Raw genomic sequence first — 18,396 nt, 5'->3', positions numbered from 1 at the left:
GAAGCCACCTCCCTCCCTGCAGGACCCGGATCCGCGGCCATCTTGGATCCGGGGCTCGAGCAGGGAGGGAGGTGAGGAGACCCTCGCAGCAACGCGATCACATCGCGTTGCTGCGGGGGGCTCAGGGAAGCCCGCAGGGAGCCCCCTCCCTGCGCGGTGCTTCCCTGCACCGCCGGCACATCGCGATCATCTTTGATCGCGGTGTGCCAGGGGTTAATGTGCCGGGGGCGGTCCGTGACCGCTCCTGGCACATAGTGCCGGATGTCAGCTGCGATAAGCAGCTGACACCCGGCCGCGATCGGCCGCGCTCCCCCCGTGAGCGCGGCCGATCGGCTATGACGTACTATCCCGTCCAGGGTCAGATAAGCCCAGGGCACCTCGACGGGATAGTACGTCTAAGGTCACAGAGGGGTTAAACCTGTGAAGATGAATAAAGCAAAACATGTAAATGAAAGGTACAATATGTTCTTAAAAGGCAGACGTCCGGGTAAATCGCTACACATCCTCTACTTGATACTATTGGTCCTCTTCAGGCCTTGGCTTTGACCAGATTTTTTCATTAAAGACCATTTAATATAATTCGCAGTCAAGATTGGTTGAATGTTCTTCGCGGTTGACCTTGACGGCGCAGTAGGTGACGGCATCCACCTCGACTCTAGGTCTTGACCGTTTATGGAAACTTTTCTTAGCGATCTCGGCGTACTGAAGGCCTGAAGGATCCAACTGCGGATTCTACAAAAATAGTTATCATACACCACATTATATCACGCAGAATACAATGGGGAGAGCCGGGCGTCATCTATGGGGGCTGTGGGAATAGGCGACCAAACTGGGTCAGCTGTAATGGAGAGAGCATGGCGCAAACTCAACGTATCCATGCTGTCTTCACCGTATTCTCTGCTGATGGGGACTTTAGATTGTTTTACGAGGTCACCAGACCCCTGTTTTCTCTCCAGGTAGAGGTCCAACCTCGAAATTAAAATATTTCTATGGATTTGAAAACCCTTTTCCATTTGTGATATTTTAGGGAGATATCACGTCCAGGATCCTTATCTCTAGGCAGAATGAAGAGCATCATCAAAGACCGTCTCTCGCGCTGGAGGATCTGTCCTGTATCTTGTAGACAAACCATTGACTTGAGCGGGCACTGCCTAATCTTTAGTTTCCCCTGTGATGCCGATTCAGGGAAATTGAACTCTTAAGGTCCCTAAACACAGACTAATGTCAGCTGAACCCGCCGGTATCTATGGGTTCAGCCAACTGTCTAGCATGGATGGGGACACCGGCCGACTGATCATCGGAAGAGATGTTGAAAACCGGTCTACGCCTTTACATGGTTGTGTGTTCAGAACCTCATTAGGTGAGCATAACCTTAATTATTAATTCATTCATTTACTCAGATAAGATCCTATTTGCGCATTTTTTTCTCATAGAGAGGACAGAAGCGCTCGGCCAACTAAGTGATACTCGCTCATGTACAGTATATGAAGGAGTGTTTGGCCAAACGATCAGCATCGTTTGGCCAACAGTCATCTATTGTGTATGGCCCGCTCTACTGACCAAGAATATTGGTGGAATTTCTCAGAGGACAAAAGCATTGAGTGTCTGAATTAATTTGGGAGGCTCTTGTACACATTAGATGGCTGTAATTGGTGGAATCTTTAATCTAATTGTTTGGGAAACTGTACTGATGACTGTATAGTCCTTACTGAAGCCCACCTACCCAGAACTTAGCCTCGTCCTCGGTGTAAAGTAATACATTTACAAAACATATAGGGGGGAATTTATTACTGACTTTTCACCATCTCAAATTTTAGCACAAGCCAGAGTGGCGAAAAAGGTTTTCCACTTTTTTTCAATTTTTGCACCGGTTCTCACCACAGCAGATGGAGCTTAGGAGGGAGCGAGACCAACGGATTTATTATAGTTTACACCGTCAGAGACGCTCTAAGCTGTCACAGAACTGGAAGCTGAACAACCACTGCTGAAAAGAGATGGAATCAACTGACAGCTCGCTGTTTTCCATGATAAAGACATGTGAAAGAATAATGGGCATCATACAAATACCCTACCGGGGACACGGAAGTAATAGACGAGGATGGAAATGGATGCGATGGTCGCAAGGCCAGTTTTTAATAAAGGAAGTCCATAACGTGTCCACCTGAGTACACGTAGCATAAGCCCTCTGTTTTTAAAGAGAATCTGTCAGCACAGTTTTGCAATGTATTCTGAGAGCAGCATGATGTAGGGGCATAGACCCTGATTCCAGCGATTTGTCACTTACTAGGATGTATTCTGCTGTTTAAATAAAATCAATGTTTTATCAGCAGCAGATTGTCACTGCTGGACTAGGTGTCTTGTGCTTCCTAGTCCGGCCACACCTGCAACCGCTGATTGGCAGCTGTCAAGACACAGTGTGCACAGAAATCAGCCAATCAGTGGTGTGGGCGGGGTTATACAGAGCTTAGCATTCTGTGACTGTATCACAACTGCTGCACCCAGGAAACTGACACATCGCTGGAATCAGGGTCTCTATTCCTAAATCATGCTCCTGTCATAGTAAAAACCTGCTGACAGATACTTTTTAACCCTTTCCCATGGCAGATCCAGCATATTATATTGATGGGACATAAAGATGATTGTCAGCCACATCTGTGGTATTAGAGTGTGAAATCCAAGCTGTTAGATCCTTATTGTCCCCATAGATGATGTAAAGCAAATATATATATATATATACACTGTATAACGTCTGCTCCTCACATCACCCAAGTACAGTATTATTACAATGACGGTCCACACACCTGATCTTTAGATCTCGATAAACCTGTGAAGAAAGCAAAAGAAGTTGGTTACATTTTATATCATTGAATTACATTTACATCAGTAGTAATAATATAATCTTACATCACACCTGACATCTGGACTCTGCTTTCTGTTCACCAGGAAAAGAACCAAGGAACTAATAAGGAAAAGATTATCCCTCCCAGAATGCAATGCAGCTGGGAACAATAGCTCAGATGTTATAGGAAGAGTCTGTGCACATGCTTGTTGACTGTTTCCAGCAGTAACTATATTAATTGTAAAATTATTTCCAGAAGCCCTGCTCTCCAAACCTACAGTAATGACAAAAGTATTGGACACATACTACTTAATAATTAAATCTATGTCCTCATCCATCCCTATTGCCCTCGGGTTAGAACATCCATCCCTGTTGCCCCCCTGCGTGTAACATCCAGCACCCTGTATATAATATTTGGCCTCATTTCCTGTGTATATCATCCGGTCCCTTACCTCCCGTAGTATAATATCTGGCCTCATTGCCCCCGGTGTGCAACATCCAGCCCCTCACTCCCTGGTGCATAACATCTAACATGCAGCCCCTCACCCACCCCGGTTTCTAAGATCTGGCCTCTCACCCCTCCTCAGTGTATAACATCCGGCCCTTTGCCCCCCGGTGTGTAACATCCAGCCCCTCAGACTCCAGTGTATAAAATCTGGTCACCTCCCCTGAGTGTATAACAGCCATCCCTGTTGCCTCTGGTGTATAACATCCAGGCCCTCACCACCATGGTGTATAACATCCAGGCCCTCACCACCATGGTGTATAACATCCAGGCCTCACCACCATGGTGTATAACATCCAGCCCCTCACCACCATGGTGTATAACATCCAGGCCCTCACCACCATGGTGTATAACATCCAGGCCCTCACCACCATGGTGTATAACATCCAGGCCCTCACCACCATGGTGTATAACATCCAGCCCCTCACCACCATGGTGTATAACATCCAGGCCCTCACCACCATGGTGTATAACATCCAGGCCCTCACCACCATGGTGTATAACATCCAGGCCCTCACCACCATGGTGTATAACATCCAGGCCCTCACCACCATGGTGTATATCATCCAGGCCCTCACCACCATGGTGTATAACATCCAGGCCCTCACCACCATGGTGTATAACATCCAGGCCCTCACCACCATGGTGTATAACATCCAGCTCCTCACCACCATGGTGTATAACATCCAGGCCCTCACCACCATGGTGTATAACATCCAGGCCCTCACCACCATGGTGTATAACATCCAGGCCCTCACCACCATGGTGTATAACATCCAGGCCCTCACCACCATGGTGTATAACATCCAGGCCCTCACCACCATGGTGTATAACATCCAGCCCCTCACCACCATGGTGTATAACATCCAGCCCCTCACCACCATGGTGTATAACATCCAGGCCCTCACCACCATGGTGTATAACATCCAGCCCCTCACCACCATGGTGTATAACATCCAGCCCCTCACCACCATGGTGTATAACATCCAGCCCCTCACCACCATGGTGTATAACATCGAGCCCCTCACCACCATGGTGTATAACATCCAGGCCCTCACCACCATGGTGTATAACATCCAGGCCCTCACCACCATGGTGTATAACATCCAGGCCCTCACCACCATGGTGTATAACATCCAGGCCCTCACCACCATGGTGTATAACATCCAGGCCCTCACCACCATGGTGTATAACATCCAGCTCCTCACCACCATGGTGTATAACATCCAGCTCCTCACCACCATGGTGTATAACATCCAGGCCCTCACCACCATGGTGTATAACATCCAGCCCCTCACCACCATGGTGTATAACATCCAGCCCCTCACCACCATGGTGTATAACATCCAGCCCCTCACCACCATGGTGTATAACATCCAGCCCCTCACCACCATGGTGTATAACATCGAGCCCCTCACCACCATGGTGTATAACATCGAGCCCCTCACCACCATGGTGTATAACATCGAGCCCCTCACCACCATGGTGTATAACATCCAGGCCCTCACCACCATGGTGTATAACATCCAGGCCCTCACCACCATGGTGTATAACATCCAGCTCCTCACCACCATGGTGTATAACATCCAGCCCCTCACCACCATGGTGTATAACATCCAGCTCCTCACCACCATGGTGTATAACATCCAGCCCCTCACCACCATGGTGTATAACATCCAGCTCCTCACCACCATGGTGTATAACATCGAGCCCCTCACCACCATGGTGTATAACATCCAGCCCCTCACCACCATGGTGTATAACATCCAGCCCCTCACCACCATGGTATATAACATCCAGCCCCTCACCACCATGGTGTATAACATCCAGCCCCTCACCACCATGGTGTATAACATCCAGCCCCTCACCACCATGGTGTATAACATCTAGCTCCTCACCACCATGGTGTATAACATCCAGCCCCTCACCACCATGGTATATAACATCCAGCCCCTCACCACCATGGTGTATAACATCCAGCCCCTCACCACTAGGGTTGAGCGAAACGGATCGTTCATTTTCATAAGTCGCCGACTTTTGGCAAAGTCGGGTTTCATGAAACCCGATCCGATCCCTGTGTGGGGTCGGCCATGCGGTACGCGACTTTCGCGCCAAAGTCGCGTTTCAATGACGCGAAAAGCGCCATTTCTCAGCCAATGAAGGTGGACGCAGAGTGTGGGCAGCGTGATGACATAGGTCCTGGTCCCCACCATCTTAGAGAAGGGCAATCCAGTGATTGGCTTGCTGTCTGCGGTGTCACAGGGGCTATAAAGAGGCGTTCCCGCCGACCGCCATCTTACTGCTGCTGATCTGAGCATAAGGAGAGGTTGCTGCCGCTTTGTCAGAAGCAGGGATAGCGTTAGGCAGGGTCCATTAACCACAAAACCGCTTGTGCTGCAGCGATTTGCACTGTCCAACACCACCCTCGGTGTGCAGGGACAGTGGAAGTTTTTTTTTTTTTTTTTTCCCCCTCAGCGCTGTAGCTCATTGGGCTGCCCTAGAAGGCTCCCTGATAGCTGCATTGCTGTGTGTACGCCGCTGTGCAAACCAACTGCTTTTTTCAAAGCACAAATCCTCTTGTTCCTTCCTTTCTGCACAGCCATCTTGTTTGTTTGTCCACACTTTTTATTTAATTTGTGCATCAGTCCACTCCTTATTGCTGCCTGCCATACCTGGCTGAGATTACTGCAGGCAGGGAGATAGTAATTGAAGGACACTCCCTGTTTTTTTTTTTCTTTGTTTCGTTATATCTCTTCAAGCCACTTTCTGCCACAGAAAATATACTCTAATACAGTGGCCCAGATTTATTCACGTCTCCCTGAAGGAAAAAAAAAATAAAGGGTGCAGATTAAAATTGGCAAATCTGCATCAGTGGCAGTCCTGTGTGTGGCATCTGTGTCTCATTTTCTGGCACAGAAAACATACAGTCCAAGAGTGGGCCAGATTTCTTGCCAATTCTTCCAGAAATAATAAAAAAATAGTGGGAGATTAAGATTGGCATTTCTGCTTCAGTGCCAGTGCTGTGTGTGCCATCTCTCTCAAATTTTGGTGCACAAAAAGCCTAGTGTCTAATACTGTTTTTTTTTTTTTTTAAATTCTCCCTGAAAAAAAAAAAATAGTGGGAGATTAATATTGGCATTTGTGGTTGAGTGCCAGCCGTGTGTCCCATCTCTCTCAAATTGTGGGGCACAGAAAGCCTAGTGTCTATAATACTGTTTTTTTTGTTTTTGTTTTTTTTTAATTCTCCCTGAAAAAAAAAAATTAGTGGGAGATTAATATTGGCATTTGTGCTTGAGTGACAGTCCTGCGTGTGTGGCATCTCTCTCATTTTGTGCCACAGAAAACCTAGTGTGTAACATTGTGCCTGATTTTCCTTGCAGTCTCACCCACCTATAAAGGGATATCTAAATCCTACAGAAGTTTGAGTTCACCTTGTAAGTTGTTTTACAGTAACAAATACCGTTACTTTGGTTACGTTTTGCAAACAATGAGGAAGTCTGGTGGAAGAGGTCGTGGCCGTGGGCGGTCATTGCCAGCTGGTAATGATGGTAGTGGTGGTGGAGCATCAGGTGGTCGTGGGAAGAGCAATATAGCAGCTAAGTTTCGAGTTGTGGAGCCACCGTCATCGTCTGGCAACACAAGGCCTCGAACGCTCCCTTTTCTGGGAGTAGGAAAACCGCTTTTAAAGCCGGAGCAGCAAGAGCAAGTTTTGGCTTTCCTTGCTGACTCAGCCTCTAGCTCTTTCGCCTCCTCTTCTGAAACTGGTAAATGTAAAAGCAGCGCGTCGTTAGTGGATGTTCACGGTCAGGGACAAGTCACTTCCTTGTCCTCTTCATCAAAAACAACAACAGAGAAGAATGCAGCACGGGTTACTCCATGGAGCTCTTTACACATACCGTTCCTGACTTAGAAAGTGAAACAGTTAACAGGCTATGCCCATTAGAAGTTGAATCGGACATGGAGTGCACAGAAGCACAGCCACAGCCAGACTACTATGCTGTTCCTTTGACTCAGACCAGAACATTGCCCTCGCAGTGTACTAATCCAGAATCAGACCCTGATGAGACTATGGTGCCCCGTCACGAACGCTATACCACCGGCTTACACGGTGACACAGACGAAGTTGCACACGAGATAGAAGAGGAGGTCATAGATGACCCAGTTGTTGACCCCGATTGGCAGCCATTGGGGGAACAGGGTGCAGGCGGCAGTTCTGAAGCGGAGGAGGAGGGGCCGCAGCAGGCATCAACATCGCAACAGGTTCCATCTGCCGGGCCCGTATCTGGCCCAAAACGCGTGGCAAAGCCAAAACCTGTTGGAGGACAGCGTGGCCATCTGGTTAAAGAAGCTCAGTCTGCAATGCCTGAAAAGGTATCCGATGGTAGAAAGAGTGCAGTCTGGCATTTTTTTAAACAACATCCAAATGATCAGCGCAAAGTCATCTGTCAAAAATGTTCAACTACCTTAAGCAGAGGTCAGAATCTGAAAAGTCTAAATACAAGTTGCATGCATAGACATTTAACCACCATGTATTTGCAAGCCTGGACTAACTACCAAACGTCCCTTAAGGTTGTAGCACCCTCGGCCAATGAAGCTAGTCAGCAACGCTACATCCCTTCCGTCACTGTAAGGCCACCATTTCCCGCACCACCTGCAGTATCTGTGCAGGTTTCGTTGCCAGGCCAAAGCAGTCAGGGAATCACCAGTTTCGTAGTAGGAAACACTGCATGTAGGGCACCGGCAAGAATACCGTCTCCAACCGTCTCTCAGTCTGCCATGTCCACCGGCACCCCCGCTAGTTCCACAATCTCTAGCTCTCCAGTCCAGCTCACCCTACACGAGACTCTCATTAGAAAAAGGAAGTACTTAGCCTCGCATCCGCGTACACAGGGTTTGAACGCCCACATAGCTAGACTAATCTCGTTAGAGATGATGCCCTACCGGTTAGTTGAAAGCGAAGCTTTCAAAGCCCTGATGGACTACGCTGTACCACGCTACGAGCTACCCAGTCGATACTTCTTTTCGAGAAAAGCCATCCCAGCCCTCCACCAGCATGTTAAAGAGCGCATTGTCCATGCACTCAGGCAATCTGTGAGTACAAAGGTGCACCTGACCACAGATGCATGGACCAGTAGGCATGGCCAGGGACGTTACGTGTCCATCACGGCACACTGGGTGAATGTGGTGGATGCAGGGTCCGCAGGGGACAGCAATATTGGGACAGTTCTGCCTAGCCCACGGTCTAGGAAACAGTTGGCTTTAGCCGTTCGCCCCCCCTCCTCCTCCTCCTCCTGCAGAAGCGAGAGCTCGTCCACAGACCGCAGTCGCACAACCACTCCATCCGCAGCTGCCACTGTTGCACACCAGGTGTCTCATTATGGGGCAGCTACTGGCAAGCGTCAGCAGGCTGTATTGGCAATGAAGTGTCTGGGTGACAACAGACACACCGCAGAAGCTCTGTCCGAGTTCTTGCAGAAAGAAACGCAGTCATGGCTGGGCACTGTACATCTTGAGGCAGGCAAGGTAGTGAGTGATAACGGAAGGAATTTCATGGCTGCCATAGCCCTTTCCCAACTGAAACACATTCCTTGCCTGGCTCACACCTTAAACCTGGTGGTGCAGTGCTTCCTGAAAAGTTATCCGGGGTTATCCGACCTGCTCCTCAAAGTGCGCAGACTTTGCTCGCATATCCGCCGTTCGCCCGTACACTCCAGCCGTATGCAGAACTATCAGCGGTCTTTGAACCTTCCCCAGCATCGCCTAATCATCGACGTTGCAACAAGGTGGAACTCAACACTGCACATGCTTCAGAGACTGTGCGAACAGAGGCGTGCTGTTATGTATTTGTGGGAGGATACACATACACGGGCAGGCAGTTGGATGGCAGACATGGAGTTGTCAGGTGTGCAGTGGTCGAAGGTACAAGACATGTGTCAAGTCCTTCAGTGTTTTGAGGAATGCACACGGCTGGTTAGTGCAGACAACACCATAATAAGCATGAGCATCCCCCTAATGCGTCTGCTGATGCAAAGTTTGACGCACATAAAGGAGCAGGCGTCTGCAGCAGAGGAAGAGGAAAGCCTTGATGACAGTCAGCCATTGTCTGGTCAGGGCAGTGTACAGGACGAGGTAGCGGGCGAACAGGAGGAGGAGGACGAGGAGGATGATGGGGATGACTTTTTTTTAATGAGGAAGCTTCTCCGGGGCCAATGGAAATTGGTGGCGTGGCAAGGCCGGGTTCTGTTTTTTTGAGGGACACAAGTGACGTAGATTTGCCTGTAACTGCCCCTCAACCCAGCACATCCGCAGATTTGACAACTGGAACTTTGGCCCACATTTCGGATTATGCCTTACGTATCCTCAAAAGGGACCCACGCATTATTAAAATGATGACCAATGACGATTACTGGTTGGCCTGCCTCCTTGATCCTCGCTATAAAGGCAAATTGCTAAATATTATGCCACATGAGAACCTGGAACAAATATTAGCAACCAAACAATCAACTCTTGTTGACCGTTTGATTCAGGCATTCCCAGCACACAGCGCCGGTGATGGTTCTCACACGAGCTGCAGGGGGCAGCAGACCAGAGGTGTTAGAGGTGCACAAATCAGAAGTGGCGTTGGACAGAGGGGTTTTCTGACCAGGTTGTGGAGTGATTTTGCTATGACCGCAGACAGGACAGGTACTGCAGCATCAATTCAAAGTGACAGGAGACAACATTTGTCCAGTATGGTTACTAACTATTTTTCATCCCTTATCGATGTTCTCCCTCAACCGTCATTCCCATTTGATTACTGGGCATCCAAATTAGACACCTGGCCAGAATTGGCAGAATATGCATTGCAGGAGCTTGCTTGCCCAGCAGCTAGTGTGCTATCAGAAAGAGTATTCAGTGCTGCTGGTTCAATATTAACCGAAAAAAGGACTCGTCTGGCTACCCAAAATGTTGATGATCTAACCTTCATTAAAATGAACCACTCCTGGATTTCGAATTCTTTTGCCCCACCTTTCCCGGCTGACACCTAGCTTTCCTATGAAAAGGTCTTGCTTGTGGACTGGTCTGACTGAGTTTTCCAATCTCGTAATTTGCAGCAGCTGTTTGTCCAGCATATGACATGTTTACACCTCCCTAAATGGGCAAACTCCCCCCGCGGGGCCGTGGTCTCGCAACTTGGCGCAAGCACCCGTGAGAGTGCCGTTTGTCTGAAGAGGTGGGTGTGCACGCTTTTGGTCGACGGCACTGCCACTGGGTCCCTCATAGTACAATAAAGTGTCTCTGGCGGTGGTGGCGCGCAACCAACGTCAGACACACTGTTGTAACATGAGGGGCCCAGGGCCTGTACCGCCGGCCACAAGACAGTTCCCCCCCCCAGCTCAAACAGTGCTCTACGATTTGCAAAATTATCTCTCACAGCTCCACCAATGTTTAGTCTATGCGCTGACATCCTTCAATGCCTGGCACTGACAATACCAATGTGTTGACATGTATGATGCTACTTAAAATAGTCAGGGGCAGTGTCCTATATTTACACCAGTAAATACTTAGCGCCAAATTACTAGGTCTGAAACTCAGCAGAGGAGCCCACCCCTGTACCTAAGTATGCCACCCTTTTGTTTTTTGGTTTTGTTGTATTGCGAGACATTAACATCTATTTATTTTTTGTGAGTACTAACTGTCAGACACTCCTTACAATCGGCCTCCGCTGACAACACCAATGCTGCCTGTGTACCCCTGCAAGATAATTCCAAGTGCATAGAGCCTACTTTTGTTATGTTAGGCCTACTAAGCCTGTCTGCGGTCCCTCCTTCCACTAGTCCTCCACTGACCAGACCACTGCTGCCCGTGTACCCTTGGAACCAATTTTAAATTGCCTACAGCCTACTTTTGTTATGTTAGGCCTAGTACTGAGTCTGTCTGCGGTCCCTCCTTCCAATAGTCCTCCACTGACCACACCACTGCTGCCCGTGTACCCCTGGAACCTATTTTAAAGTGCCTACACCCTCCTTCCAATAGTCCTCCACTGACCAGACCAATGCTGGCCGTGTACCCCTGGAACCTATTTTAAATTGCATAGAGCATCCTTTTTTTAATTGTAGGCGTACTAAGTCTGTCTGCGGTCCATAATTGAAATTGTCCTCCACTGACCAGACCAATGCTGGCCGTGTACCCCTGGAACCTAGTTGAAAGTGCATAGAGCCTACTTTTTTTCTTTATTTTATATTTATAAAGCCCAGATGGACTACGCTGTACCACGGTACGAGCTACCCAGTCGACACTTCTTTTGCGAGAAAAGCCATCCCAGCCCTCCACCAGCATGTAAAAGACCGCATCGTCCATGCACTCAGGCAATCTGTGAGTACAAAGGTGCACCTGACAACAGACGCATGGACCAGTAGGCATGTCCACGGAAGGTTGCGTGTCCATTACGGCGCACTGGGTTAATGTGGTGGATGCATGGTCCACAGGGGACATCCTACTAAGTCTGTCTGCAGTCCCTAATTTAAATTGTCCTCCGCTGACCACACCAATGCTGCCTGTGTACCCCTGTAACCTTTTTTTAAACTGCATTGAGACAAATTTTTTGTTTAAGGCCTACTACCTGTGTGTCTACGCCACTCAATACAGCGGTCCTCCTCTGAGCTTCAATTTTCAGTCTCTCGTTGAAGAGTTTTTTTTTTATTTAAAAACTGCAGTGGGCCTACTTGTTTGGTTGGGTTCTAGAAACGGTGTCTGCCGCTCCAAGGTGTTCTCCAGGTTGCCTTTCCTTAGCTTCAATTTTGAGGCTCTCGTTAAATTTTGTAATATAACAATGCATTTGGCCTACTTGTTTTGTTGGCCCTACTAACAGTGTCTGCCGCTCCTTGCTGTTCTCCACTGAACAAACCAGTGCCGCCTGTTTACTTCTGTTTCCAATTTTGAACTGCATTTAGCCTACTTACTGATTTGTTTCAAAAGACTGACCGTCACATCCAAACATAGACTAAGTGTGAACAGGTGCTGAACCTAGAGTCGCCAACTCATATATAGTCAAATAAATAAGGCACCACACTGCAGCGCTAAAACATACAAACATAAAACACGAAAATTGAACTGTATTACTGCACTAGAAATATGAAAAATGAGAGCGTTTAGCGCATAAAAATGGCCAATTTTATGTGTACCTGGTAGCCACTTTACGGCATCTCTCTTATACCAGGTCCTAAACTTGCCTTTCAATTTTGAACTGCATTTAGCCCACTTTATTATTTGGGCCTATATCTGTGTTTCCTCCTCATCCTGCCCATTGCCCAGCCAGTGATAGATGAGTCTGCTGGTACATTGCCCCAGACCACTACATTCCCCTTGCACGCTACACAGCCAGAATCTGACCCTGCTAAAATTCAGGTTCCCCTTCCCACATACTATACCACCTTTCAAGGGGACAAAGAGGAAGGTGCAGATGAAAGTGCAGGTTCCTTCATCAGGTGGGGGGGATACTCGTTGGCGACGTCACTGGCACAGGGCCCCTCATAGTACACAAAAGTGTCGCTGCCGGTGGGAGGTGCCCCCGCCGTGCAAACACACCGCCGTACTTTGAGGGGCCCTGTGCCAGTGCCAATGCCAAACAGTGCCCCCCCCCTGCTTGCTCAGGATCACAGCACTTGCAAAGTTTAAATACTTACCTCGCCCTGCTCCACTGCCGTGACGTGGTCCAGATTTCCTGGGCCCACAAAATACTTGAACCAGCCCTACCCCCAACAACTTTAGCCAAATGACCCCCAATTTCCAATGCCTAACTATTATTATAAGGGAAATTAAGATTGACAAGCTTCATTAAGAAGAATGGATGTTTTTGCCATTAAAATGGGCACTCTAGGTGTTTTCCTGGCCCCCCACTCACTGCCGACTATGCTGCCCCATTGACTTGCATTGGGTTTCGTGTTTCGGTCGATCCCGACTTTTCGACATAATCGGCCGATTTCACTCGACCCGACTTTTGAGATAGTCGGGTTTTGCGAAACCCGACTCGACTCTAAAAAAGTCAAGGTCGCTCAACCCTACTCACCACCATGGTGTATAACATCCAGCCCCTCACCACCATGGTGTATAACATATAGCCCCTCACCACTATGGTATATAACATCCAGCCCATCGCCATGCTGTCTACTTTTACCAATATGTGACAGAATGTACGCTTGTAAATCATGGAAATTATTATTTCTGACTTCCACATGTACATTCATACAAACCTCGGGAATGATTCCTAATAACCACAGCAATCAGGATTACTATAACACATGCTTCAGCTCCAATGACAGCAGAGAATATATACATTTTCAGTGGTGCTTGATGCTCTCGTCCTGAGAAAAAAAAGTAAATATTACAAATTCAATATGGTTCCCTCTTAGATTCTTATTAACAACACCTCCTTCCTCAACCTTATAAAAAGTGAGACAAAAACCTGCCCACACTACCTCTAGGGATAAAAACAACTCATCCTCACTTGCTCTGTAGAGACAAAAACCTGCCTCACTTCCTGTGGAGAAAGACTAGCCCTCACTTCCTGTGGAGACCTGCCATCACTTACTTTGGAGAAAGGCCCGCCCTCACTTTTTGTGGAGAGAGAAAGACTAGCCCTCACTTCCTGTGGAGAGAGAAAGGCCCACCCTCACTTCCTGTGGAGAGAGAAAGGCCCACCTTCACTTCCTGTGGAGAGAGAAAAGTCCTCTCACTTCTTGTGGAGAAAGGCCAGCCCTCACTTCCTGTGGAGAAAGGCCCGCCCTCACTTCCTGTGGAGAAAGGCCCACCCTCACTTCCAGTGGAGAGGAAGGCCTGCCCTCACTTCCAGTGGAGAGAGAAAAACCCGCCATCACTTCCTGTGGAGAGAGAAAAGTCCACTCACTTCCTGTGGAGAAAGGCCCGCCCTCACTTCCTGTGGAGAAAGGCCTGCCATCACTTCCAGTGGAGAAAGGCCCACCCTCACTTCCTGTGGAGAAAAACCCGCCATCACTTCCTGTGGAGAGAACAGCCCGCCCTCACTTCTGGTGGAGAGAGAAAGGCCCACCCTCACTTCCTGTGGAGAAAAGCCCATCCTCACTTCCTGTGGAAAGGCCCGCCCTTACTTCCTGTGGAAAGGTCTGCCCTCACTTCCTGTGGAAAGAGAAAGGCCCACCCTCACTTCCTGTGGAGAAAGGCCCACCCTCACTTCCTGTGGAGAAAGGCCCACCCTCACTTCTTGTGGAGAGAGAAAGGCCTGCCCTCACTTCCTGTGGAGAAAGGCCAGCCCTCACTTCCTGTGGAGAAAAACCCGCCATCACTTCCTGTGGAGAGAACAGCCCGCCCTCACTTCTGGTGGAGAGAGAAAGGCCCACCCTCACTTCCTGTGGAGAAAAGCCCATCCTCACTTCCTGTGGAAAGGCCCGCCCTTACTTCCTGTGGAAAGGTCTGCCCTCACTTCCTGTGGAAAGAGAAAGGCCCACCCTCACTTCCTGAGGAGAAAGGCCCACCCTCACTTCCTGTGGAGAAAGGCCCACCCTCACTTCTTGTGGAGAGAGAAAGGCCTGCCCTCACTTCCTGTGGAGAAAGGCCAGCCCTCACTTCCTGTGGAGACCTGCCATCACTTCCTTTGGAGAAAGACCTGCCATCACTTCCTTTGGAGAAAGACCCGCTCTATATTCCTGTGGAGAGAGAAAGACCCGCCCTCACTTCCTGTGGTGAGAGAAAAACCCACCAGGGAACATTTAAAACTATAATATATAGAAAGAGAAGCCGCCTTTCTTTTACATAATAAAAGACTGGCGATTTTAATAAATATGTTATTTTCAAAAGTGCTCATAAGTAACTCTCATGGTCTAGCAAAACCCCCACACCATCACACCTCCTCCATGCTTCACGGTGAGAACCAGGCATGTAGAGTCCATCCGTTCACCTTTTCTCTGTCGCACAAAGACACGGTGGTTGGAACCAAAGATTTCAAATTTGGACTCATCAGACCAAAGCACAGATTTCCACTGGTCTAATGTCCATTCCTTGTGTTCTTTAGCCCAAACAAGTCTCTTCTGCTTGTTGCCTGTCCTTAGCAGTGGTTTCCTAGCAGCTATTTTACCATGAAGGCCTGCTACACAAAGTCTCCTCTTAACAGTTGTTGTAGAGATGTGTCTGCTGCTAGAACTCTGTGCGGCATTGACCTGGTCTCTAATCTGAGCTGCTGTTAACCTGTGATTTCTGAGGCTGGTGACTCGGATAAACTTATCCTCAGAAGCAGAGGTGACTCTTGGTCTTCCTTTCCTGGGGCGGTCCTCATGTGAGCCAGTTTCTTTGTAGCGCTTGATGGTTTTTGCCACTACACTTGGGGACACTTTCAAAGTTTTCCCAATTTTTCAGACTGATTTACCTTCATTTCTTAAAGTAATGATGGCCACTCGTTTTTCTTTACTTAGCTGCTTTTTTCTTGCCATAATACAAATTCTAACAGTCTATTCAGTAGGACTATCAGCTGTGTATCCACCAGACTTCTGCTCAACATAACTGATGTCCCAACCCCATTTATAAGGCAAGAAATCCCACTTGTTAAACCTGACAGGGCACACCTGTGAAGTGAAAACCATTCCTGGTGACTACCTCTTGAAGCTCATCAAGAGAATGCCAAGAGTGTTCAAAGTAGTCATCAAAGCAAAAGGTGGCTACTTTGAAGAACCTAGAATATAAGACATAATTTCAGTTGTTTCACACTTTTTTGTTAAAGGGAACCTGTCACCCCGAAAATCGCAGGTGAGGCAAGCCCACCGGCATCAGGGGCTTATCTACAGCATTCTGTAATGCTGTAGATAAGCCCCCGATGTTACCTGAAAGAGGAGAAAAAGACGTTCGATTATACTTACCCAGGGGCGGTCCCGCTGCTGGTCAGGTCAGATGGGCGTCTCTGGTACGCTGCGGCGCCTCCCATCTTCTTTCCATGACGTCCTCTTCTGATCTTCAGCCACGGCTCCGGCGCAGGCGTACTTTGTCTGCCCTGTTGAGGGCACAACAAAGTACTGCAGTGCGCAGGCGCCGGAAAGGTCAGAGAGTCCCGGCGCCTGCGCACTGCAGTACTTTGCTCTGCCCTCAACAGGGCAGACAAAGTACGCCTGCGCCGGAGTCGTGGCTGAAGATCAGAAGAGGACGTCATGGAAAGAAGATGGGAGGCGCTGCAGCAGACCAGAGACACCCATCCGACCTGACCAGCAGCGGGACCGCCCCTGGGTGAGTATAATCTAACGTCTTTTTCTCCTCTTTCAGGTAACATCGGGGGCTTATCTACAGCATTACAGAATGCTGCAGATAAGCCCCTGATGCCGGTGGGCTTAACTCACCCGCGATTTTTGGGATGATAGGTTCCCTTTAAGTATATAATTCCACATGTGTTAATTCATAGTTTTGATGCCTTCAGTGTGAATGTACAATTTTTATAGTCATGAAAATAAAGAAAAATCTTTAAACAAGAAGGTGTGTCCAAACTTTTGGTCTGTACTGGTATATATATATATATATATATATATATATATATATATATATATATATATATATATATATATATAAAAATCGATTAAAGTTTGGTATCACTGTAATTGTACTGATCTAGTGAATCATGATTCAGGGACATTTTTATGACAGAATGAATGCTGTAAAAAAAAAAAAAAAAAAAAAACATGCAGAATTGCATTTTATTCACAATTTCACCACATCCATCTCTAGCCAATGGAATAAGGAGTAAAATCTCAAATTTGAGAAAGGCTTTGTGGGTTTTTTTGTGAAAGTAGTGACACTGTAGAATAGCTAATTGTGTTTAATAATAATAAATATGTTAACAGCCTTCGGCTCGATCTCGAGCCATGGTGGCTTGATGGATGAACGCTAGGAAGACTGACCTTGTACAAGCCTAGATAGGTCCACCAGGGTCTTCTCCAAAATTATCACGATAGTATCAAGAAAATAACATAAGGGTTATAGAAAAGTATACAAAATGCTTAATCAACTTTCTCTACAAACTTGGGTCCAAATGGAGTCAGGTCTCCATCCTTTTATGGCAAATTTCTTAAGTTGTATTTTTTGCCTTCCTCTGATACAAAGTACCGTAATCTAGGGCTCCTAGGCCAAGTTACACTTACAATTCAATCGATGCGGACATAAACTACTGCTCATAAAATACCTGAAAAACATGATTTCCGAGTGACCTCCAGTCTGGTCCCAGTTCCGGTTCCAGTCTTACTCACAGAATTTATATGACAGCAGAACTTTCCTGAATCGTTCTCTGTCAGGTTGTTGATAGTGATTGTGGTCTTCCCCTCATAGGTGGGTTCTTTTGACTTGTGTGGCGTTTGGACAGCATCTTGGAAGGAGATGTTTACCCTACGCTGGTAACACGGGTTATACTGAAGGTTCTGGGTAATAATGCACCCTATGGACCATGTCACAGAGTAGGAAGGAGACTCAGATGTAAATGAGCAATTGATGGTCACCGACTTCCCAACTTCTGCGGTCATGTTCTCTGGTTGTGTCACCACCAATCCTTCTTGGACAGCTCCTGTAAAGTAGTAGAGATGGCCATAAACATTCGATAGAAGTAGGTCGATGGTTGAACAACCTTTGAATGGCTGACAGAAGATATGATCATTCACCACTTAGCCAAATGCATGTTTGACCATTACAGTTGCAGTTTGATTTCCAACTTCTTTACCGATGACAATGATGCAACATTATTCTGCTAAAGTCGCATTGTTAAATTTCCCCAAGTGACACCATAGTTAAAAATCACCTCTTCAACTTTAAGCTGGCCATACGAAAGATGGCTTTTGGCCTAAAATTTGTTGCGCAGATAACCATTTCCACAGATTCACCCTTACACACGGGCACTCAACTCGAAAGAGTGGTCATGTTTTTTTCAACGGTAAGAGGAAGAAAACTAGTGCCAGGTTCCCCGGTCAATGTCTTAGCTACCCTGAAAACAAAAAGGATCGACTGTTGAAATTCCAATATCCTGATCCTTTTCTCCCTCATCTACTGTCACGGGAAAGGTGGTCAGGCTACAATA

At 47.6% G+C, this 18,396-nt stretch overlaps 1 protein-coding gene across 1 annotated transcript in view; it reads right to left on the bottom strand.

Moving 5' to 3' along the window:
* Positions 1-418: 418 nt before the first annotated feature.
* Positions 419-18,396, bottom strand: part of LOC138661665 (immunoglobulin superfamily member 6-like) — a 33,855-nt gene continuing 15,877 nt past the window's right edge. The window contains exons 2-5 of the mRNA XM_069746507.1: positions 17,515-17,889; positions 13,577-13,687; positions 2,802-2,824; positions 419-732 (exon numbers count right to left, since the gene is read on the bottom strand). Coding sequence (XP_069602608.1) covers positions 571-732; positions 2,802-2,824; positions 13,577-13,687; positions 17,515-17,889 — 671 coding nt within the window. The 3' untranslated portion in view covers positions 419-570. The remainder of the gene's footprint in view (positions 733-2,801; positions 2,825-13,576; positions 13,688-17,514; positions 17,890-18,396) is intronic.

Source organism: Ranitomeya imitator, chromosome 2 (genome assembly GCF_032444005.1).
Source record: "Ranitomeya imitator isolate aRanImi1 chromosome 2, aRanImi1.pri, whole genome shotgun sequence".
Lineage (NCBI taxonomy): Eukaryota > Metazoa > Chordata > Amphibia > Anura > Dendrobatidae > Ranitomeya > Ranitomeya imitator.
This window is presented reverse-complemented; position numbering and strand designations above follow the sequence as displayed.